Source organism: Coregonus lavaretus (assembly GCF_964263955.1).
Source record: "Coregonus lavaretus genome assembly, chromosome: 34".
NCBI classification, from domain to species: domain Eukaryota; kingdom Metazoa; phylum Chordata; class Actinopteri; order Salmoniformes; family Salmonidae; genus Coregonus; species Coregonus lavaretus.
The window spans coordinates 20,763,245-20,789,141 of record NC_140021.1 but is presented as its reverse complement, the minus strand read 5'-3'; the positions used below and the strand labels follow the sequence as shown (position 1 = coordinate 20,789,141).

The 25,897-nt window shown below is 41.6% G+C and overlaps 1 protein-coding gene across 1 annotated transcript in view; it reads right to left on the bottom strand.

Annotated features, from left to right (window-relative positions):
• LOC311108900 (partitioning defective 3 homolog) overlaps positions 1-24,398 on the bottom strand; it is a gene marked incomplete at its 3' end in the record, with an annotated part of 333,622 nt that extends 309,224 nt beyond the window's left edge. The window contains exon 1 of the mRNA XM_084151692.1: positions 24,022-24,398. Within this exon, the coding sequence (XP_084007818.1) occupies positions 24,022-24,141 (120 nt within the window). The 5' untranslated portion in view covers positions 24,142-24,398. The remainder of the gene's footprint in view (positions 1-24,021) is intronic.
• Between the last annotated feature and the right edge of the window lie 1,499 nt (positions 24,399-25,897).

Here is a 25,897-nt window from a genome sequence, read left to right as displayed (position 1 = left end):
GAATGTAAAACTGAAACTTCTCTTTGTGATGAATATACATGGACCAACCGGAGAGGACACAACAACGTGTTCCATATAAGGACCTGTTCAGACCAGGCTTAATGTGTCTGTGAAACCGGCCATAAAAGTATTCAGTATCGTTTGATAAAAGTTTAGGGCATCTATTGTACTATTTACACAACATTGTTTATTTACCTTGATCCCTCTATGAAACTACTGTGAGAGTTTCTGTGTATTCACTGGCAGGGAGTTGAATGACACTGATGTCAACAGAGAGAGATTCACACTGTCAGATACAAGGACACAGTCAGTCCCCTCTGATGATGACATCTACTTTTAACATCCGTATTATATTATTCAGATGCTTCCCATATGTCCTTACATGGCATTCATGCTGCCTCCTGTAATAAAGAAACAACAGTAATAGTATGGTTAACCACATATAAGTATGTCCGGACAGCCAAAGTCTTACTATTTCAAATTACTTACAGTGGGGGGAAAAATTATTTAGTCAGCCACCAATTGTGCAAGTTCTCCCACTTAAAAAGATGAGAGAGGCCTGTAATTTTCATCATAGGTACACATCAACTATGACAGACAAAATGAGAAGAAAAAAATCCAGAAAATCACATTGTAGGATTTTTTATGAATTTATTTGCAAATTATGGTGGAAAATAAGTATTTGGTCAATAACAAAAGTTTCTCAATACTTTGTTATATACCCTTTGTTGGTAATGACACAGGTCAAACATTTTCTGTAAGTCTTCACAAGGTTTTCACACACTGTTGCTGGTATTTTGGCCCATTCCTCCATGCAGATCTCCTCTAGAGCAGTGATGTTTTGGGGCTGTCGCTGGGCAAAACTGACTTTCAACTCCCTCCAAAGATTTTCTATGGGGTTGAGATCTGGAGACTGGCTAGGCCACTCCAGGACCTTGAAATGCTTCTTACGAAGCCACTCCTTCGTTGTCCGGGCGGTGTGTTTGGGATCATTGTCATGCTGAAAGACCCAGCCACGTTTCATCTTCAATGCCCTTGCTGATGGAAGGAGGTTTTCACTCAAAATCTCACGATACATGGCCCCATTCATTCTTTCCTTTACACGGATCAGTCGTCCTGGTCCCTTTGCAGAAAAACAGCCCCAAAGCATGATGTTTCCACCCCCATGCTTCACAGTAGGTATGGTGTTCTTTGGATGCAACTCAGCATTCTTTGTCCTCCAAACACGACGAGTTGAGTTTTTACCAAAAAGTTATATTTTGGTTTCATCTGACCATATGACATTCTCCCAATCCTCTTCTGGATCATCCAAATGCACTCTAGCAAACTTCAGACGGGCCTGGACATGTACTGGCTTAAGCAGGGGGACACGTCTGGCACTGCAGGATTTGAGTCCCTGGCGGCGTAGTGTGTTACTGATGGTAGGCTTTGTTACTTTGGTCCCAGCTCTCTGCAGGTCATTCACTAGGTCCCCCCGTGTGGTTCTGGGATTTTTGCTCACCGTTCTTGTGATCATTTTGACCCCACGGGGTGAGATCTTGCGTGGAGCCCCAGATCGAGGGAGATTATCAGTGGTCTTGTATGTCTTCCATTTCCTAATAATTGCTCCCACAGTTGATTTCTTCAAACCAAGCTGCTTACCTATTGCAGATTCAGTCTTCCCAGCCTGGTGCAGGTCTACAATTTTGTTTCTGGTGTCCTTTGACAGCTCTTTGGTCTTGGCCATAGTGGAGTTTGGAGTGTGACTGTTTGAGGTTGTGGACAGGTGTCTTTTATACTGATAACAAGTTCAAACAGGTGCCATTACAGGTAACGAGTGGAGGACAGAGGAGCCTCTTAAAGAAGAAGTTACAGGTCTGTGAGAGCCAGAAATCTTGCTTGTTTGTAGTTGACCAAATACCTATTTTCCACCATAATTTGCAAATAAATTCATAAAAAATCCTACAATGTGATTTTCTGGATTTTTTTCCTCAATTTGTCTGTCATAGTTGACGTGTACCTATGATAAAAATTACAGGCCTCTCTCATCTTTTTAAGTGGGAGAACTTGCACAATTGGTGGCTGACTAAATACTTTTTTTCCCCACTGTAAGAGGTTAAGCAAACGAGCTCACCTACAAGATAACCTTGACCCAGTGTCTCTCTGCAGTCAGTGTAGGTCAAGGTTTATAAGGGAAGATACAAGGGTTGTGGCTAGATGGTATACAGCTACGGCAAAAACAAGTTGCATGTTCTAATTGCGTCAGGGGGAGATTTTAAGCATTTTAGCTAACCCTAACCCTTTTCCTAACCTTAACCTAATTATCCTAACCTGCTATGTTCATTCTCCTAACCTTCTGCGTAAGTTCTCTTCACCTGCTACAAAAAGTCCCTTCTGTCCATAGCTGTATACCATCTAGTCAAAACCAGATACAAGCCATACCAGAAGAAGTCAAGGAAAATTGAATACAGCTGAGAACAGATCTGTGATCTTCCGTTACTGACATTCATGCTGAGGATCCTGGGAACTGAAAGACTATGTGATGACATAAGCCCTGTGTCCACAATGACGTATGAAGGATGACCTTGGATAACAAGTGTTTGAGACCCTCTCTCAAAGAAAGTGTTCGCCGTGCTGTACTTGATCATACAGTCAAACACCCTTTCAAATGCTTTCAAACTACTTCTGACTGCAAAAATAAGCTGTTGACAAAACACTGAGAATCACACCCATGACACCAAGGACTCGCTGTAACATGTTGAAACATTACCAACCACATAGTTGGCCTCTGCTACAACTTGTAGCTGTAGGCAAGACTCACTATCTCAGGGAGGCTAAAGATCAGAAAAACAAGACCAAGAGACATACTCCTACACTTGAACCAAATCCCAAACAAAAGAGAGTGGTTTTCATTTACTAGGCTTCGGCCTATGCATTTCCTAATCCATGTGTTTGGGCTGGTATCAAAACCATGTGTACTATGCCTCCTCCTTGCAGACATGTTGTAATCATAGTGCACATGATGTGAACGATTAAAATACCATCAGGAATGTTTTCAGCTGTAACACTGGAACCATCTGAAGTACGAGAATCTCCCCTGGGTGACCAATAAAGTGTATATTATCTCAACGAAACCAAGCTAACTATCTCAGATAGCAAATGACAGATGATTTATGCTGTCAATGTATAATGGACTAATACAATTATATTATATTATATCCTATCATCAGAGCAAAGTGGACTCAGTCAGGATAGTAAGGAGGAGGGGAAGACTGAGATGAGCCAGTGGTTAGCTCTGTGGTCCACTCCAGTATATCATGTGAACTCTCAAACTTTGTTGGGCTCCTGCTGCAATGAAACAGCAGCTGGACTCTGATGCCTCTCTCTCTCTCTTTTCTTTCTCTCTTTTCTCTCTTTCTCTCTTTCTTTCTTTCTTTCTTTCTTTCTTTCTTTCTCTCTCGCTGAGTCTTTCTCTTGCTCTTTCCCTGCGTCTCAATTCAATTCAATTCAATTCAATTCAATTCAATATACTTTATTGGCATGGAACGTAAAACAATTCCATTTTCAAAGTAAACATATAACAATAATGGTCCAATAAGACAGGAATATACTAGACTGTTAGTAATGAAGCAATAATAATGATAATTATTATCTCTCCATTATAGATCTATCTCTGGCTGTGCTGTCTGCTTCCCCTGGATAGGGGGAGAGGGCTTCAGCAGCCTTGCCATTATTCAATGGAAAAGGAATGTGTGTATATTTTAGGGGCAGAAAAGCAGCCTTCCAAGTTAAGACTTGCTGCATGCAAAGCATACAGTAAAGCTGTCAAAACAGAGCCTTCAGAATGTGTCTAGAATGTTCCAAGTACTTTTTCATTTTAATGCCATTAGCAAACATATTGGCCTTTGCCTAAAATACATATAATTCAAAGACAAGAGCCATGTTCGCAGTTCCGTTTTAAAGCATGTTGAGTCCAAGTATGAGTGATAACCTCTTCTGTGGGAGTCATTAATCCTTGCTGCAGGAAACACGACAGTGGCCAAACATTCTCTGAAACCATTCACTGGTCTCTGAAACCATTCACTGGTCTCTGAAACCATTATTTATTTCTCTCCCAATAACAACACATCCCAGACAGAGCTCTTTGACACTACAGGAAGACACCAATCAAATAATTGTTCTACTGTATCTCACCTGAGCCAAACCTTGGAGAAAGCCTGTTGAAGTGAAAAAGTACATAGAAAACGGAGAACTATTTGACTGCGAGATGTATAGGTTATAAATGTGTTATGAAGTCCTTTATAGGTACTCTTTAAATAAAGTTGCCATTACTAACCAATACTGTGTTAAAGCCTTGGGTGTCAGACTGAGTAGGTTGAGTTTTGCAGTGAGCCAGTCTGGCTGAATCCTGTGCCACTATTGTGGTCCTCTGTAGCTCAATTGGTAGAGCATGGCGCTTGTAACGCCAGGTTCGATCCCCGTGGCGCTTGTAGTGGGTTCGATCCCCGGGACCACCCATACGTAAAAATGTATGCACGCATGACTGTAAGTCGCTTCGGATAAAAGCGTCTGCTAAATGGCATATTATTATTATATATTAATATTACTATTTGGGTGTTTAGTTGTGGTGCTCAGTCACCTTGCTGAACTTTCCCTCTCTCGGTTAAGTAGATTTACCCAGGCTATCCCAGGAGCAGTTCCATTAAACAAGCTATGTTCTTCCCTTTCCAAACAAACCCATGCTATCTGATAATGACTCACCTGTGAAAACAGGGAAACACTGGGGTTGGGAGAAGCGAAGGGAAGGAGGGAATAGAGCGAGGGAGGTCAGAAACATCAGTACATGTGATAATGAGAGAGAGAGAGAGAGAGAGAGAGAGAGAGAGAGAGAGAGAGAGAGAGAGAGAGAGAGAGAGAGAGAGAAGAGAGAGAGAGAGAGAAAGAGCTCTTGACAGCCACCAGGATTAGGGTGCTACTGCCTTCCACATCTCAAGAGGGCCGTTACCTGGGCAACAGTACAGAAGGTAAACCTGGAGTGCCGGCATGTCTGATAGCTATCATGGCATTCAGCCTGCTCACTCTCACTAAACCTGTACGACCATATAAATAAAAGGTTTAAACGGTATAACAGCCAGGCACATTCTTTTTTTATCATACAAAGTTTTCCCATACAAACATTCTGTGGGCTGTGAACCTTTACAGAAAATCCACATGAATTTCACATGTGATCTTATGTGAAGTTAATGTGATAACATGTGACAACATGTAAAAGCAACATTACATTTACATTACATTTTAGTCATTTAGCAGACGCTCTTATCCAGAGCGACTTACAGTTAGTGAATACATATTTTTTTATACTGGCCCCCTGTGGGAATCGAACCCACAACCCTGGCGTTGCAAACGCCATGCTCTATCAACTGAGCTACATCCCTGCCGGCCATTCCCTCCCCTACCCTGGACAACGCTGGGCCAATTGTGCGCCGCCCCTGAGTCTCCCGGTCGCGGCCGGCTGCGACAGAGCCTGGATACGAACCAGGATCTCTAGTGACACAGTTAGCACTGCGATGCAGTGCCTTAGACCACTGCGCCACTCAGGAGACTATGTGATAATATGAAACTACATATGTGAAAACATGATCTCATGTGAAATAAATGTGACATTTCGATGCAAAATTTCAACATGTGATACCATGAAAGTACAAATTTGAGCTTGTGAAAACCTGATCGATTGTGAAATAAATGTGACAACATGGGGATCCACATTATTATTATTTTTTAAGAGTGCCATCTGTATGGAGCCAATTTGAGTTTAAAGGAATTGATCCAAAAGAAAAAAGAATGCAATTTTTATTTTATTTTTATTATTCTTCGAAAGTTAAGTAATGCACGTTCAAACTGAAAATAAAATAAAAATGTAAACAAAAAATATTGTATTGAATGATTTAAAAAATATATCAAATGCATTGAAAATGTTTTTTAATACACATACACTCAATTAGTATTTGGTAGCATTGCCTTTAAATTGTTTAACTTGGGTCAAACGTTTCGGGTAGCCTTCCACAAGCTTCCCACAATAAGTTGGGTGAATTTTGGCCCATTTCTCCTGACAGAGCTGGTGTAACTGAGTCGGGTTTGTAGACCTCCTTGCTCGCATACACTTTTTTAGTTCAGCCCACAGAGTTTCTATAGGATTGAGGTCAGGGCTTTGTGATGGCCACTCCAATACCTTGACTTTGTTGTCCTTAAGCCATTTTGCCACAAATTTGGAAGTATGCTTGGGGTCATGGTCCATTTGGAAAACCCATTTGCGACCAAGCTTTAACTTCCTGACTGATGTCTTGAGATGTTGCTTCAATATATCCACATAATTTTCCTTCCTCATGATGTCATCTATTTTGTGAAGCGCACCAGTCCCACCTGCAGCAAAGCACCCCCACAGCATGATGCTGCCACCCCCGTGCTTCACGGTGTTCTTTGGCTTGCAATTCCACATTTTTTCCTCCAAACATGGTCGATGGTCATTATAGCCAAACAGTTCTATTTTTGTTTCATCAGACCAGAGGACATTTCTCAAAAAAGTATGATATTTGTCCCCATGTGCAGTTGCAAACCGTAGTCTGGCTTTTTTATGGTGGTTTTGGAGCAGTGGCTTCTTCCTTGCTGAGCGGACTTTCCGGTTATGTCGATATAGGACTCGTTTTACTGTGGATATAGATACTTTTGTACCTGTTTCCTCCAGCATTTTCACAAGGTCCTTTGCTGTTGTTCTGGAATTGATTTGCGCTTTTTGCACCAAAGTACGTTAATCTCTAGGAGACAGAACACGTCTCCTTCCTGAGCGGTATGACGGCTGCGTGGTCCCATGGTGTTTATACTTGCATACTATTGTTTGTACAGATGAATGTGGTACCTTCAGGTGTTTGGAAATTGCTCCCAAGGATAAACCAGACTTGTGGAGGTCTACAATATTTTTTCTGAGGCATTGGCTGATTTCTTTTGATTTTCCCATGATGTCAAGCAAAGAGGCACTGAGATTGAAGGTAGGCCTTGAGATACATCCACAGGTACACCTCCAATTGACTCAAATGATGTCAATTAGCCTATCAGAAGCTTCTAAAGCCATGACATCATTTTCTGGAATTTTCCAAGATGTTTAAAGGCACAGTCAACTTAGTGTATGTAAACTTCTGACCCACTGGAATTGTGATACACTGAATTATAAGTGAAATAATCTGTCTGTAAACAATTTTTGGAAAAATTACTTGTGTCATGCACAAAGTAGATGTCCTAACCGACTTGCCAAAACTATAGTTTGTTAACAAGACATTTGTGGTGGTTGAAAAACTAGTTTTATTGACTCCAACCTAAGTGTATGTAAACTACAAAATTAGCAGGGGATCAAATACTTTTTTCCCTCACTGTGTATATATATATATATATATATATATATATATATATATTTATATATATATATATATATATATATATACACAGTGAGGGAAAAAAGTATTTGATCCCCTGCTAATTTTGTATGTTTGCCCACTGACAAAGAAATGATCAGTCTATAATTTTAATGGTAGGTTTATTTGAACAGTGAGAGACAGAATAACAACAACAAAAATCCAGAAAAACGCATGTAAAAAATGTTATAAATTGATTTGCATTTTAATGAGGGAAATAAGTATTTGACCCCCTCTCAATCAGAAAGATTTCTGGCTCCCAGGTGTTTTTTATACAAGTAACGAGCTGAGATTAGGAGCACACTTAAAGGGAGTGCTCCTAATCTCAGCTTGTTACCTGTAGAAAAGACACCTGTCCACAGAAGCAATCAATCAATCAGATTCCAAACTCTCCACCATGGCCAAGACCAAAGTGCTCTCCAAGGATGTCAGGGAGAAGATTGTAGACCTACCATTAGCTGGAATGTGCTACAAGACCATCGCCAAGCAGCTTGGTGAGAAGGTGACAACAGTTAGTGCGATTATTCGCAAATGGAAGAAACACAAAATAACTGTCAATCTCCCTCGGCCTGGGGCTCCATGCAAGATCTCACCTCGTGGAGTTGCAATGATCATGAGAACGGTGAGGAATCAGCCCAGAACTACATGGCAGGATTTGTCAATGATCTCAAGGCAGCTGGGACCATAGTCACCAAGAAAACAATTGGTAACACACTACGCCGTGAAGGACTGAAATCCTGCAGCACCCGCAAGGTCCCCCTGCTCAAGAAAGCACATATACAGGCCCGTCTGAAGTTTGCCAATGAACATCTGAATGATTCAGAGGAGAACTGGGTGAAAGTGTTGTGGTCAGATGAGACCAAAATGGAGCTCTTTGGCATCAACTCAACTCGCCGTGTTTGGAGGAGGAGGAATGCTGCCTATGACCCCAAGAACACCATCCCCACTGTCAAACATGGAGGAGGAAACATTATGCTTTGGGGGTGTTTTTCTGCTAAGGGGACAGGACAACTTCACCGCATCAAAGGGTCGATGGACGGCGCCATGTACCGCCAAATCTTGGTTGAGAACCTCCTTCCCTCAGCCAGGGCATTGAAAATGGGTCGTGGATGGGTATTCCAGCATCACAATGACCCAAAACACACGGCCAAGGCAACAAAGGAGTGGCTCAAGAAGAAACACATTAAGGTCCTGGAGTGGCCTAGCCAGTCTCCAGACCTTAATCCCATAGAAAATATGTGGAGGGAGCTGATGGTTCGAGTTGCCAAACGTCAGCCTCGAAACCTTAATGACTTGGAGAAGATCTGCAAAGAGGAGTGGGACAAAATCCCTCCTGAGATGTGTGCAAACCTGGTGGTCAACTACAAGAAACATCTGACCTCTGTGATTGCCAACAAGGGTTTTGCCACCAACTACTAAGTCATGTTTTGCAGAGGGGTCAAATACTTATTTCCCTCATTAAAATGCAAATCAATGTATAACATTTTTTACATGCATTTTTCTGGATTTTTTTGTTGTTATTCTGTCTCTCACTGTTCAAATAAACCTACCATTAAAATTATAGACTGATCATGTCTTTGTCAGTGGGCAAACGTACAAAATCAGCAGGGGATCAAATACTTTTTTCCCTCACTGTGTGTATATATATATATATATAATTGTTTGTATGTATAAGTAGTGTAGTATAGCTAGTATTGTGTGTGTTTGTTAGTTTCTTCAAATGTACTATTCTCTAATTCGTGGCTGCAACTAGTGCTAGCTAGCTAACAATAGCTGATAGGTGCTAGCTAGCAGTTGGAACGTAACGACATCAACATGAAGAGGATCAAGACGTGTACCCTGAAGAAAGATAGGATAATATTTCAGAGAAGAGAGGTCAGCTCCTCTGAACATAGCTGTGTGCCGCTGTGCAGCTCCTCTCTTATCCAGTCTGTCATTCCACTCTTTCCCTGCCGATGATGAGCTACGAAAGAAGTGGGTGATAATATCTGGCGAGAACTTCACCATTGGGAAAAGCTCTAAGGTCTCTGGCAGACATTTCCTTCCTGAAGATGTAGTTGAGCCAACTCCGGGAGAGCTGCATCATCTGAGGAAGGAGGCAGTGCCTCTTCTTTTCCATTGGAACAATTATGTTCTTCCCTCAAGGCCGAGTGTTTGGGAGAAGAGAGAGAAATGGCACATCGACGATGCAGAGGATGGTGGAGATGAAGTTGATGATGATGATATGGACTGTGTTCCCAGAACCACAACTACTGTGCAGTACCTGAGCCAGCAGCAGTTGACTTGGCTGTTGACTTGGCCTGGTCTGAACAGGAGGAGTTGCAGAGTGAGATAGATAGCTAGGCTTGGGAGAGAGCTGGAAGAGATAACAACTTCTGACTGTCTTGATCTGCAGGGTTTGTGGGATCAGATGAGGACATAGGATTCTACACTAGGAAGGTTGATGACTCTAAACCAACATAACTTGTATTGTATGGTATCAATAGGTAGTTGATGATGAAATGTATGCTATTGCTGAGACCTTATCAGTCCTCTATTGTTTCATTCTTCCAACAGATTTTCCAGTTATGACCATCTTGTAGCTTTTTGGAGACTGATTGAGCCAGCAACTGCCAAGCTTGTGTGCGTTACTCGAGCAGCAAGAGCAACTCAGAGGAATAAGGTCACTTTTCAATCCAAGTACTCCGTAAGAGTTTGATCGTTTTCAAGTAGTAAATCAGTTGCAACATTGTGTTATTATCAATAATCATTTTCTTGAGAATGTGATGTATGTTAAATGAAATACACAATACAACAATATACACTGAGTGTACAAAACATTAAGAACACCTGCTCTTTCCATGACATAGACTGACCAGGTGAATCCAAGTGAAAGCTATGATCCCTTATTGATGTCACTTGTTAATTCCACTTCAATCAGTGTAGATGAAGGGGAGGAGACAGGTTAAAGAAGGATTTTTAAGCCTTGAGACAATTGAGACATGCTTTGTGTATGTGTGCCATTCAGAGGTAAATGGGCAAGACAAAAGATTTAAGTGCCTTTGAAAGGGGTATGGTAGTAAGTGCCAGGTGCACCTGTTTGTGTCAAGAATGGCAACGCTGCTGGGTTTTTCACACTCAACAGTTTCCGTGTGTATCAAGAATGGTCTACCACCCAAAGGACATCCAGCCAACTTGGCGAAGCATTGGAGTCAACATGGGCCAGCATCCCTGTTGTACGCTTTCGACATCTTGTAGAGTCCATGCCCTGACGAATTGAGGCTGTTCTGAGGGCAAAAAGTATTAATTAGGAAGGTGTTCTTAATGTTTTGTGTACATCAAATACACACACGATGCATCCACAGTCAAGCTCCTGAAAGCATTATGCTGCCACCTACAAAATGGCTGTGCAGGCCCTATAAAACTAATAACAATGATGTGATAAAAATGTACAGCAATGACATCGAACTAATCAATTATAGTTCACACTGTATGTTGACTGTGTTTACAGATACAGACGTTGCAGCAAGTGGATGAGCTATTCCTCTTCCTCACACATCTCGCTCTGGGGTTGAAGGACAGAGACCTGGGCCAACACTTTCACATCCATCCCTCTACAGTCAGTAGGATCATCATCATCACTTGGGCCAACTTCCTATACACGCTGGAAGTGAAGGCCAACTTGCCGGAGGAATTTAAAAGCTACCCAGACACGCAGGTCATTGTTGACAGCACCTCTCTTCTGCTGCAGAGTGAGATGTTCTCCAACTACAAATCCCACCGCACAATGAAGGCATTAGTGGGAATAGCTCTTCATGGACGATCACCTTTGTGTCCTCACTGTACACAGGCACAATCAGCGGCAAAGACATTTTCAAACAGTCAGGCATCCAACACCTTCTCACGAGGACATGGCAGTAATGGCCAACAACGGGTTCCCCATCAATGACCTTGTAGCAGAGAAGGTCTAACATCCCCCATTCCACTCAAAACAGAACCAAATACTAACAGCAGAAGTTCATCAGACAGAAGAGATCGCTTGCCTGAGGATCCATGTGGAGCGGGTGATTCGGAGGGTTAAGGAGAACAAGTTGTTTGACGCCAACATTCCCCTAGCTATTGCAGGAAGCATCAACCAGCTCTTCACTGTGGCATGCTTGCTCTCCAACTACCAGTGTAGAGCTCTTGTCAAGAAATGGGCCAAGGAGGTGTGAGATGCAGACCCGTGTGGTTGGTGTGACGACACCGTTGTGCAATCAGGTGTTTGCTTCAGCGTCGAGGGAAAAGGAGCGAAATTCGACTACTCATCGTTTATATTGATGCTGACGAATTTATATGTTATGCTGATATTGACATGCCATTTTGATTCAATTATTTGTGATACTGACATTGACGTTATTTTAAATGTCGATCATCATTGGATTACCATTTACCAGTTGTAAATAAATATGCCAGTTTAGGTTTGCTTCCAGTCTCATTAATCCTCCTAAAGTAAACCTATCCTGATTAAGAGTATCCTTGCCCAGTTGCACATATAGTTTAAGACAAGAGTATTTTAGTAATTTTACACATTGAAGTGACATTTCTATTCCAAACACAAACATTTAGATACGGTTACAATAAATATATTTTTTATATGAATATACAACACATTGAACTATAATTTTGGTATTATTTAATCAAACAATTGTGGATGCACAGACAGCATAGTCAAAAAACTGTATAACAAATCAATCATCAACAAGAAATTAGTTCAATTCAATGTAAGGGCTTCACACATTGTGGGACTGCGCTTGGGCTGAAACAGATTTAGTACTGTGTCTTCACAGACAAGTACTTCTGCATGTACACGTTGGAATACTAGGAGCCTGCCTTCTCTCTGATCACCCCTGTGACCTCGGGTTCAAGGTGCAGTCGCTGCACAAGCACATCTTCCTGGGCATAGACAACAGTCACACCACTCTAGCCCAGTCATGAGTAGCGTGCTCTGCACCTGCCAATAGTACGCATGGCTCCTCCGTAGGGTAAAAGTGCTGTGTTGCATTTGCAGATATTTATATCAACATATTTTTTTTTACGTTGGAGCACTTTATTTCAACCAACCCAAAAGGTGGCCACTCCATGGGAAACAATCATGCACTGCGCTCGGCCAAGCTGGTAGTCGACGAGAGGTAGGGTTGGATTTGGTGGAGCATCTTGCTGGAGTTTAATGTGCTTAGTAGTAAGCTTCGGCTGCTGGTAAGATAGGACACTCCCCTTCTGCACCAACCCGGAAGTCCACTCGAGGCCTGTCAACAGTCATGCCCATGGTTTTCCCCAGCAGTTTGTCCAGCATGTGGAAATGCCTGTAGGTCTCTTCCACCTTCAGCACAGAGAGATCCGGCAACAGTCAAACAATTCCTGTGTACAGTGTGCTTCTATAGTGTACAACATATAAATACAGGATCAGTAAATTAATAGACAGAAATGATGAGATCTTAAACAATAAATTACAGCAACTTCATAGCTTACCACACTTGCCATGCGTTTTGGTGTAGGCTTGGATATAACCATCTTGTCAATGGGCCCAGGTTTCACACCCTGTGCGACAGATATGGAGCTATGTTTGCAACCTCTGAGAGGGAGAACCAATCGTAGATCAGGAAAACACTGTTTTAGTAAACACTGAATGTGGACCACTGACAGTAAATAGTAATCAAGTGGCTTGCGAAAGTATTCACCCCCCTTGGCACTTTTCCTATTTTGTTGCCTTACAACCTGGAATTAAAATTGATTTTTTTTGGGTTTGTATCATTTGATTTACACAACATGCCTACCACTTTGAAGATGCAAAATATTTTTTGTGTGTGAAACAAACAAGAAATAAATAAAAAACTTGAGCGTGCATAACTATTTTCACCCCCCCAAAGTCAATACTTTGTAGAGACACCTTTTGCAGCAATTACAGCTGCAAGTCTCTTGGGGTATGTCTCTATAAGCTTGGCACATCTAGCCACTGGGATCTTTGCCCATTCTTCAAGCCAAAACTGTTCCAGCTCCTTCAAGTTGGATGGGTTCCGCTGGTGTACAGCAATCTTTAAGTCATACCACAGATTCTCAATTGGATTGAGGTCTGGGCTTTGACTAGGCCATTCCAAGACATTTAAATGTTTCCCCTTAAACCACTCAAGTGTTGCTTTAGCAGTATGCTTAGGGTCATTGTCCTGCTGGAAGGTGAACCTCCGTCCCAGTCTCAAATCTCTGAAAGACTGAAACAGGTTTCCCTCAAGAATTTCCCTGTATTTAGCGCCATCCATCATTCCTTCAATTCTGACCAGTTTCCCAGTACCTGCCGATGAAAAACATCCCCACAGCATGATGCTGCCACCACCATGCTTCATTGCGGGGATGGTGTTCTCGGGGTGATGAGAGGTGTTGGGTTTGCGCCAGACATAGCGTTTTTCTTGATGGCCAAAAAGCTTTTAGTCTCATCTGACCAGAGTACCTTCTTCCATATGTTTGGGGAGTCTCCCACATGCCTTTTGGCGAACACCAAACTTGTTTGCTTAATTTTTTCTTTAAGCAATGGCTTTTTTCTGGCCACTCTTCCATAAAGCCCAGCTCTGTGGAGTGTACGGCTTAAAATGGTCCTATGGACAGATACTCCAATCTCCGCTGTGGAGCTTTGCAGCTCCTTCAGGGTTATCTTTGGTATCTTTGTTGCCTCTCTGATTAATGCCCTCCTTGCCTGGTCCGTGAGTTTTGATGGGCGGCCCTCTCTTGGCAGGTTTGTTGTGGTGCCATATTCGTTCCATTTTTTAATAATGGATTTAATGGTGCTCCGTGGGATGTTCAAAGTTTCGTATATTTTTTTATAACCCAACCCTGATCTGTACTTCTCCACAACTTTGTCCCTGACCTGTTTGGATAACTCCTTGGTCTTCATGGTGCCGCTTGCTTGGTGGTGCCCCTTGCTTAGTGGTGTTGCAGACTCTGGGGCCTTTCAGAACATGTTAGAACACTTAGATTGCACAAAGGTGGACTTTATTTAACTAGTTATGTGACTTCTGAAGGTCATTGGTTGCACCAGATCTTATTTAGGGGCTTCATAGCAAAGGGGGTGAATACATATGCACGCACCACTTTTCCGTTATTTATTTTTTAGACTTTTTTGAAACCATTTATTTTTTTCATTTCACTTCACCAATTTGGACTATTTTGTGTATGTCCATTTCATGAAATCCAAATAAAAATCCATTTAATTTACAGGTTGTAATGCAACAAAATAGGAAAAATGCCAAGAGGGATGAATACTTGCACTGTACCTTCAAACTCAGTGCCTCTTTGCTTGACATCATGGGAAAATCCAAAAAAATTTGTAGACCTCCACAAGTCTGGTTCATCCTTGGGAGCAATTTCCAAATGCCTGAATGTACCACGTTCATCTGTACAAACAATAGTACGCAAGTATAAACACCATGGGACCACGCAGCCATCATACTGCTCAGGAAGGAGACGTGTTCTGTCTCCTAGAGATTAACGTACTTTGGTGCGAAAAGCGAAAATCAATCCCAGAACAACAGCAAAGGACCTTGTGAAGATGCTGGAGGAAACAGGTACAAAAGTATCTATATCCACAGTAAAACAGTCCTATATCGACATAACCTGAAAGGGCGCTCAGCAAGGAAGAAGCCACTGCTCCAAAACCGCCATTAAAAAGCCAGACTACGGTTTGCAACTGCACATGGGGACAAAGATCATACTTTTTGGATAAATGTCCTCTGGTCTGATGAAACAACAATATAACTGTTTTGCCATAATGACCATGGTTATGTTTGGAGGAAAAAGGGGAAGGCTTGCAAGCCAAAGAACACCAACTCAACCGTGAAGCACGGGGGTGGCAGCATCATGCTGTGGGGGTGCTTTGCTGCAGGAGGGACTGGTGCACTTCACAAAATAGATGGCATCATGAGGAAGGAAAATTGTGGATATATTGAAGCAACATCTCAAGACATCAATCAGGAAGTTAAAGCTTGGTCGCAAATGGGTCTTCCAAATGGACAATGACCCCAAGCATACTTCTAAAGTTGTGGCAAAATGGCTTAAGGACAACAAATTCAAGGTATTGGAGTGGCCATCACGAAGCCCTGACCTTAATCCTATAGAACATTTGTGGGCAGAACTGAAAATGTGTGTGCGAGCAAGGAGGGCTACAAACCTGACTCAGTTACACCAGCTCTGACAGGAGGAACGGGCCAAAATTCACCCAACTAATTGTGGGAAGCTTGTGGAAGGCTACCCGAAACGTTTCCAGGTCAAACAATTTAAAGACAATGCTATAAAATACTAATTGAGTGTATGTAAACTTCTGACCCACTGGGAACGTGATGAAATAAATAAAAGCTGAAATAAATCATTCTCTATACTATTATTCTGACATTTCACATTCTTAAAATAAAGTGGTGATCCTAACTGACCTAAAACAGGGATTTTTTAAAAACTGAATTTAAATGTATTTGGCTAAGGTGTATGTAAACTTCCGACTTCAACTGTATATAATAGTTTTTCTTGAGTGTATTTTTAACAAAACTGAGATTTACTTTACTTAAGTAGAAAGTGTAGACTAGGATTACATGTGAAATCAGTCATTGACACAGACATAGTGGCGTAGCAGGAAGATCAGAATGCCGTGAACCAAGAGGTTGAGAGTTCAAATCCCAGGTGATGACATGTTGAATAAGAATTACTGTATATATAAACATACACAATGTAATCATGTATGTCAAAGTGTGTCATATATATATGTAGAAAATACTATGTTAAAAGCACTGTTTATCCTAACAACTCATTTTCATTTGCAGCGCATCCCCTGTGAAATTCAATAAAAAAAATATGTGAAAATGTGAAAATGTGAATCCACGATTATGTGATCACGTGAACCTTCATGTGAAATATCATTACATGATCTCACGTATAAAAAAAATGTACATGTGCAAAACTTGTTTTTTCTGTAAGAAAAGTGTAACCTTCCCTTTAGCTGTGTGTTTGTGTGTGTGTGTGTGTGTGTGTGTGTGTGTGTGTGTGTGTGTGTGCTGCATTCATAGCTGCTGTGATCCTCAACAGTCCAAGGTAATGATTACCCGTGCCTGTCTCAGCCCATCAGCTAATCATGATTCCTCCATGCAAGGCCACAGGTGGGATAGAAAACACTGCTATCCAGAGTTCCTGTTTGGCATGTCAGAGCCATCACTCTGTGTAGGCTTTCCTGGAGCCACACTATCCTTAATACAACTCATTTAGCGACTGGCTCCAACAGTGGGATGATAGATCAAACGTCACTCTCTGTCAAGGCCACCTTGGTTTCTCAATGGCTCAATGCATCAGGGATTTTCTTATTCTGGGTCCAGGAAATAGAGAGAAATTACAGCAAATTAATACCAATCCTTTTAATAGGACTGTTTGATTATGTGATAAACAAGATAACATTGAGATCCAAAACGAAATAATAAGCCCAGTGTAGGCCTTTCTGAGCTGGTCTGTTATATGTTTAAAGGGCGATATTTAAAGGCCCAGTGCAGTCAAAAACTAGATTTTCCTGTGTTTTATATTTATTTAGACACTATGAGGTTGGGATAATACTGTGAAATTCCCTTTTAGTCTAAGAGCTGTTTGAAAAGACTGCATGACATTTCAGGCTGTTTTGGTGGGATGGAGTTTTGGCCTGCCTGGTGACAACACCAGGCGGTAAATTAGTTAGTTCCAAACCTCCCTGCCAATAACATCGAGTTTTAAGTTTCCCCTCCCCACTCAGACCACTCCTAGACAGTCCTAGCAAAATTCTTTTCAGAAGCTATTTGAGTTTCTTTTTGACCATTTTTATTTAAAACAATCACAGTAAGGTACTTTATTGTTACCCATAAATGATTTGATATTGAGATAAAAAACAGCTGCATTGGACCTTTAAGGCTAACTATCATGTATAGTATTCAGCATTAGTATGTATTACCATACACACCATTACAATCGAAACTTAGCAGATGTATAGTCTTGCTGACTGACTGACCACTCAAGAGATGGAAATCAATTATTAATGAGGGCATGTAAATGAACAGAGAAACAACAAAGTCAGTCTTCAGAAATATTCAAACTCTGTATGACCTAAAAGACCACTCACATCGCACCAAACGTTGATCTGCTGTTGGTCTGACGATCATTTGGCACGCTGTGTTTCGGTTCGCACTCAGTTTGCAAATTGCTAAGTACTCTCTGCCCTCAAATTGCTAAGTACTCTCTGCCCTCAAACTGCTAAGTACTCTCGGCCGGCAAATGCTATTGGTGTGTCTGAGTCTTAACTGACCATACTATGCTATTGATCATACTACGTTGTGGTCAAAATGTGTGTGTGTGAACCAAAGAATAGGGCTAGAAAGTCATCAGGTTCATGTCCCTAGCGTGACCCCGGGCTGTACTAGATAAGGCCAGACCACAGCTGGTGCCTTTATAATTCCTTTATAATGCCTACATGACACTCTGATCCCCATACTGAACCATATAGACCCACAGATGAATAACTTCCACCATGTGTCACTCACAGACCCAGGGAGGACACAAACATCATTCTGTATTCTGTTTGAATGGGAAATCTGACTTGAACTGTGTTTATTTAGAATTCACTGGTTTATGAATTCACATTATGGAGCATTCTGTATGTGCACTGTACAGTACAGTATGGCGTCTCCTTTTTCTGTATTGAAGTATAATTGTAGGGTTTTACACACTGTACTGTTCAATCAGTTTTAAATTGTCTTGTTTGAACAGGATGTTCTGTTTTTGTAACTGTTTCACTCCTATAATTTCACAAAGCAGACACTGCCTGTAGCCTTTACATGTTCCAGCACTAGTTCTCGGAGAGAGGAAAATTACCTTGAATGATGCTTGACCCAAACTAAACACTGACTACTAAACAAATTGGATCGCATTAAAGTTTTAGCTCATGTCTCACCACGGGTCTGCAGTGCACATCCTTTCTAGCTGGGTAGCTCAACTCATGATTTCTGCAGCAGTGAGGACTGTGTTGGAGACAAAGACACGCTGCTATTCCCCTGAAAGGAACTAGCACGGAAGGACAGGAGATGCTATTCCCCTGAAAGGAACTAGCACGGAAGGACAGGAGAGTGAAGCGCTTACTTAACCAGGTGGAAAGAGAACCGGGGACTGTGTGAAAGCTGAAGGGGATAAGATGTTGTTGGGTTATTCCTTTAACTAGCCCCCTGTCCCTGATCATGTAGTGAAAATGAACTAGGCCTATGACAGTGTCCTAAATGGCACTATATTACCTACAGTATAAAGTGCCCTACACTATGGGCCCTGTTTAAAAGTAGTGCACTATATAGGGAATAGGGTGCAATTTGGGACTCAGATTATTACTTATTGACCACCGTTGCATCAGTCAGTCAGGAAACATCTCATTATACTATGGAGGCCTATTTATGGTGGTTCCAGTGATATAAGGTGATATTACCATAATGTCCCCATTTGTCAGTTGTAACAGCTCTGACATAACTCAAGTGCTTTGGTCTTATGTAATGAGGTGATGAAACAGAGCCAATGAGCAGAGCACTGACATACATTCCACTGGCTCATCCCAGTTTCCCTAGTGGTGTTTCAAACGCAGCTGGCTCTCTCCTAATTCCATTCACTGACTGAGAATAGCCAAGGATTACAGCACAGCATTCCCACATTTACATCCTGACTGGAATATCAATGGGAAGTACAGGGATGGGATCAATTCCATTTCAATTCAGGAAGTAAACTTAAATTCCAATTCAAATGTTCCTCATGGGTCATTCAGTTTATGTCCTGATTTTAAAGGCATAGACCTCAACCCTGTACAGTTTACTTCCTGAATTGAAACCTTAACTCTGTTATCCACAGGATTTCTGCTGATCCACAGAATTGCTACAGTACTCAGATCATGAATGCTTCCCTTTGCCTCCTTGTTGTTTTCAGTCATGGAAAGCCTAGATATTTCAGTCCACTCAAGTTGCATCGGGGCTAAGGACTTCCAGGAGCCAGTCTGGCTGGGCTCTAGAGGTAAAGGGTCATTGGCTGCCTCTGGGAGGGGTGAGGAGGCTAGGGGGCAGAGATGACAGAGCTCATTCATCCAGAATAGGATGTGAGACATGTTGGTCTAGGAGACAAAGGGAGGATTCTGAGTAGGGTTGTAAGGACACATACGGTGACAGTGTTATGAGGGGCAGGTGGAATAGACCAAGCGTAGCCCCACAGAATAACAATGTAAAGACACAGGGAATTAGGGGTACAAAAGATTCCAACCACTATCTAAAACGACCACATCGAATACGAATATGAACTCCTGACCAAAGGAGCCTGGTTAACCTAAAACCTGTGATCTCCCCAGATGATTCCACCAGATGTGTTATAATGGTCTTCTATTTATTTATGTGGCTGTATTCATGTTTACCACAGAAAGCTTAGTTCATCATTATCTTGAAGTGTAATAAAATAAGTAAAAGGATGATGCATGGGTGTCTGTCACACACACACACACACACACACACAGAGCTGATTTGAAGATGAAAGACAAACAAACAGAGCTCCTTATAATGTGGCTCTTCTCTACTGTCTTCGGGCCAGGCACTGAGCCACATGACACTTCACACGACAGCACTGAAGCCCTGGGTGAATACGTAGCATCATAGTGTTGTCCACCTAACAATGTTCTCACCTCAACATTTCAGCTAATCCTGTCCTAACAAGTCCTGACTCCACATAATTTCATAAGGGTAATGAAAAAGGACATGGATTGTATGGCAACATTGCAAACGAGTCAAACAGGTTGGTGATTCTCCACAGTTAATGACAGACATACAGTATTTATAAAATAGGCTCACCACATGTGATGTTTCCTCTCCACAGCATTTTCAAAACAAATTAAAATACTTAATTTTCACATTTGTTACGACACCTTCGATAGTCAATTTCCCAACAAAAAAAGTCATTTCCTGAGAATCAATTGATTCATGACTTACTCACTGAGCAGACTACATCCACCACAACAGTAAAAAGATATATATCTCAACTCCTACACTGAATTCAAGTGCTTCTTGAAAGCCAAGAACAGCATCAATTAAAAGACAATGCTTCATGACTCTGCATTCATTGGCTGAGTTTAAGAGTCCTTGAGTAGGTGATTCACACAGCCAAGTGGTACCACTGAGAATAGGGAAGCCAAGGCTGGTTCCTACTAAAGCAGCCTGCCTGGCTCTTCTCCTCCTGCTGTGACGATAACAGACAGCGGGACACTTTGACTCGGTTTGATTGGGTTCACCACTGACAGCCGCAATCAGGCTGGGGCTCAGGAAAGTAGAGGAGAGAGCATATGCTTGCCAGATACCCATCAGACAGTCTGACTCTGTGTTATTCAGAATGGGCAGCATAGAATAAAACAGAATATGTATCATTTTGCACAGACATTTCTGTAAGACGCAGTATCCAACCCGATACACCACACATGCACACAAACACAACATGCTGAGAGCAGCAGCTTCCTTCACACTGATCAGACTGTTAAAAGGCACATCACATAATCAACACAATCAAGACTGGTTCAGAGAATGGTTTTTACAGTTATTAAAAACACAATCATAAGAAGCAGATGAGCTTGAATTTCCCATAACTAATATGAGAGGTAGTAGAGCAGGGATCATCAATTAGTTCAGCCGCGGGCCAATTTTTTCTTGAGCGTGTGGTCAGGGGGCCGGAACATAATTACTAATAATTTGTAGACTGCAAATTGACCGCAAGAAGCCCAAACAGATATAATATTTGTCTAAATCATAATCATTTCAAACCTTGGTTACATTTGTATACGATCACATATATCTATTATGCGTGGGAATACTTTGGAACAGATTTCCAAAATTAAAATCACTTGGAGCTGGTTTGCTTGTGATTTTACAGTCTTCTATGTCCAATAATGTTTTACTTTTTTTATAATAATTTTGCTCATTAAACTTGTGGGGCCTCTTCAGTTTTGTATTTGTATTTATTCCGGATCCCCATTAGCTGTTTCCAAGGTAGCAGCTACTCTTCCTGGGGTCCAATCACAACTACATACAATAAAACAATACATAGCACAACACATTATTACTACTCTACCATAACATATCTACAATACAAAATGAATAACACAGGAAAAGAACAATAAATGTATGTGTGTGTAAGGTGCGTGTGTTAGCATGTGTTTGCAAATGCTGTGTGTGTGCCTGTCTCTTCACAGTTTGTGTGAAGTGTGTCTCTTCACAGCTTCAATGGGCATGATGCCTCTGATAGTGCCAAAGCTCAGGTTCCATTGTGTTAAGCCCTGGCAGACTAATCTGGGTACCAGTCTTTTTAGCTAACATTCCACACCTTGCCACTCCTGTCATTTGCCGAAAACTTGTATAAAGATCTTTGGCAAATGACAGGAGTGGCAAGGAGTGGAATGTTAGCTAAAAAGACTGGTACCCATGCCTACCGGCAGAGAGGCTGCCTTAATATAGTCTAGTGTTTATAGAGGATAGAGGGCAAAGTAGAACTCCAGAGGGAAAACCTACACTTACTAGATCAATGGAGCAGTCGCCTCCATTCTGCTGAACCATTGAAAAGAAGCAACCATGTCCGATCAGGGGAGTGTGTTGGTGTTTGTGTTACAAGTCCGTGGAGAAGGGAGGGAGGCAGGAGTTCGTAGTTATATGACCCAAGTCAATGTTTGACATCACACTGCACAGCATGTGCTGAACAGAAAGTGGCCTTCTGTGTAGAATGAGGTGTCAAGATGTGAGGTAGGTAGCCTACCAAGAGTCTATGGTGCCTGAAGTGACAGCGCTTGATTGTGAAAATGTATATTTGTGTAAAAAGTTGTCATTTAAGAGACATGGGCTTCATCAAATTGAATAGTGAGGACATACTGGTTCAATCTAGAGTTACCTCTCAGTTTGAAGCCAGGAAATGAGGGACCTCATTTGAGACAGTTTTCCTTTGTTCTTTCTCTCTTTGACAAGCAATTCAATAACGAAACTGAAACATTTTATAACATAATTCAATCTTAAGCACTCCCCAACCTCATTCCTGTCCTCACTGTGAAACCAACCTCTCTCCACTCTCACTCTCTCACTCTAAAAATATTGACACATTTTCCATGCAAAAACAGCTCCCTGTAAAGAAATATCTTTGCAATACCAGCTTTTGTTCACCAAAGTATTTAAACAGAGCTCTGTTAAATAAAGGTCCCAGTGATGTGACTCCAATAGTAATGTTGTCACACAATGTTCAGGGGCCAGTCAATGTTGGCACCGGCCATAGCAACAAATTTGAATTAATTCAGAAGTAATTTAATGAGCCTAAACCTGACCATTAAAGTGCCACAAAGGGAAATGCAATTAGTCCCTATTCATCCCTGGGCTGGCAGCCTGGCACACTGGCACTTAAAACAAGAAGCCTTTTAAGAGTATTATTAACAGATGCTTAGTGTTGATGGGCTATTTAAATTCAGGAAATAAAGGAAACAAATTTCGAAAATGTGAAGGAACCCTTTCTGATTGCAATACTAATGGAAGTGTTCTTGTTAAATAACACATGTGGGGAGATGGATCAGTCTAGGCAATCTGTGCACCATGGACTATGAAGTTAAAAAAGTATAAACTAGTCTAGACCATGCATTTATGAACATAAGTGATTAAGGTTTTAAACATTAGTAAATAATGTGGAAAACTCTTGCGTAAATGTCGGTGCAGTTGATGAATATGTGGTAGCCTAGGGCTATTCATGAATATGATAACATTAAATCAATTCTAGACTATAATTGATAGGCCTATGATAAATTGTCAGATATGCACGTCAATAGTATGGTAGGTTATGAATAAATATTGCAATATGAGTGCGTTTGATTAGACCAGTTCCAGAGGAATATAGAATATTCGAACGGTACAAACACCTCCCACCTCCGCTCCAGGCCCTGCCTGCGCAATCCAGGAAGCCTGAATTCAGGATTGTAGACCCGTGAGAACTTTGCGTTGTGGCGCGAAATGACACAGTGATTGATAGTTGTCAATCACATTCACCGTCCGATACGGTTTATCAGTCCAAAAACACACACACAACGCACACTCGAGCTTCTTGTGACTGTAGCCCACCACTGCTCTGCTCTAGCAAAGTGGGCTCATCGTTGCCATAACAGCTGTGGACGAATGCAATTGCATTGTTATAGGCTACACTATTTAGGCGTGAGGACTCGTTTATATAAATTCGACAACATATTTATAATTTGCACCTAATGTTGTTGTAACATTGTTGCCACAGTTGATACAATGTTCACATGTTAGGATTTGCTATCTATGGGATAGGCTTGTGCAACTTTGTGCATCACCCTGTTTTTAGCGCCACTCCACGTCAATCATGTCGATCAATCAATCATTCAACCAATAACGATTTCTGTATTCCCCTTCCCCATCTTTCTCCAAGAAAATCGCCATATTGAGTTAACCGCACCGGGCTTGCTACAACGTTACCGCAGAAGAGCAAAAACACCCATTGCAAAAATTCATAAAACATGTCCTACCTTCGCAATAGCCTTTTTATACCTCATGGCGGCTTGTTCGATAAGACTGTGAACTTTAATATTTCCATTGCCACAAGGAACCACCACCCTGGTTCTCCCAAAACACACTGTCACTTTCATATTAGTTCCCGAATCCCGATGTGCCTCGGTTGAGGTGTATTCCTCACTACTTTGTAATGTTCAAATTATGAATTTCCTATTGTGTCAAAAAGATTGTATTCCAAACAAGCAGACAGCAATAATCTTCATCGTCTCCTCATACCGTCTAAACGTTAACGTTTTACCGACCACCTGTTCTCTAAAGTGTTCCTACTACGATCCTATTCCTTGGACGTGTAGCCTGCCTGCATCGGGGCAATCACACACAGCACAGTACTGGGAGGGTTGCGTGACTGGCGTCTCTCTCCCCGCGCTGGTGACCACGAGTACTGTGGTGACTCACCATGAACCGAAACTTCCCAAGTCTCTTTCAGAATTCCAACAGTTAGTAGTAGTTGGAGCCGTGTGTCATCGCTGGGCATTTTATTATGGACACGTCATGTAGGACTGTTCCTTACTGATTAGGTAGAAGCTGATGATTCTATTCTGAACAAAAACGCAACATGTAAAGTGTTGGTCCCATGTTTCATGAGCTGAAATAAAAGGTCCCAGAAATGTTCCATACTCACAAAAAGCTTATTTCTCAAAAATGTTGTGCACAAATTTGTTTACATCCATGTTAGTGAGCATTTCTCCTTTGCCAAGATAATCCATCCACCCGACAGGTATGGCATATCAAGAAGCTGATTAAACAGAATGATCATTACACAGGTGCACCTTGTGCTGGGTACAATAAAGTGCCACTCTAAAATTTGCAGTTTTGTCACACAACACAATGCCACAGATGTCTCAAGTTTTGAGGGAGTGTGCAATTGACATGCTGACTGCAGGAATGTCCACCAGAGCTGTTGCCAGAGAATTGAATGTTCATTTCTCTACCAAAAGCCACCTACAATGTCATTTTAGAGAATTTGGCAGTACTACCAACCGGCCTCACAACCGCAGACCACGTGTAACCACGCAAGCCGAGGACCTCCACCTGCAGGATTGTCTGAGACCAGCCACCCGGACAGCTGATGAAACTGAGGAGTATTTCTGTCTGTAATAAAGCCCTTTTGTGGGGAAAAACTCATTATGATTGGCTGAGCCTGGCTCCACAGTGGAAGGGCCTGGCTCCCAAGTGGGAGGGCCTATGCCCTCCCAGGCCCATCCATGCCCATTCATGTGAAATCCATAGATTAGGTCCTAATTCATTTATTTCAATTGACTGATTTCCTGATATGAACTGTAACTCACAAAAATCGTTGAAATTGTTGCATGTTTTTGTATTTTATTACATTCTAGCCTATTCTGTTATTTTCTACATTATTTTGTTATGTTCTACTCTATTCTATTTTCATTAATACATTTTTGGGAGAATGATCAGGTCCTTAAACAGTCTCTTAATGTGCAAAGAAAACATCACACCAGGCAAGACTGTTGAAGTTTTAAATGTTTTATTTTTTGCCCGGGTCAGCGCTTCAAAGTTTACTCTCACTTCATTATAATAATAAACCCATGTCAGTGACCTTTACAGCATAGACAATCTATTTTAGCGTACAAAATCCCTAAGGCTCTTTCTATGCTTGCCTAAAAAGGTGTTTAATGGCCTCAACTTGAACAGTTTCTCATGTTATGCACATTTTTGTAAGCACCTGTAAATATTCCTCCTCTCCAGCAGTAGGGCTATGCAATAGCATATATTGGGAATTGTGAATGACTTCTTGGCATCAGCCCACGGCTCCTAAGGAACACAGGCCATTGACGAATATCCTCCCTCTCACTCAGTTTAGGGCAA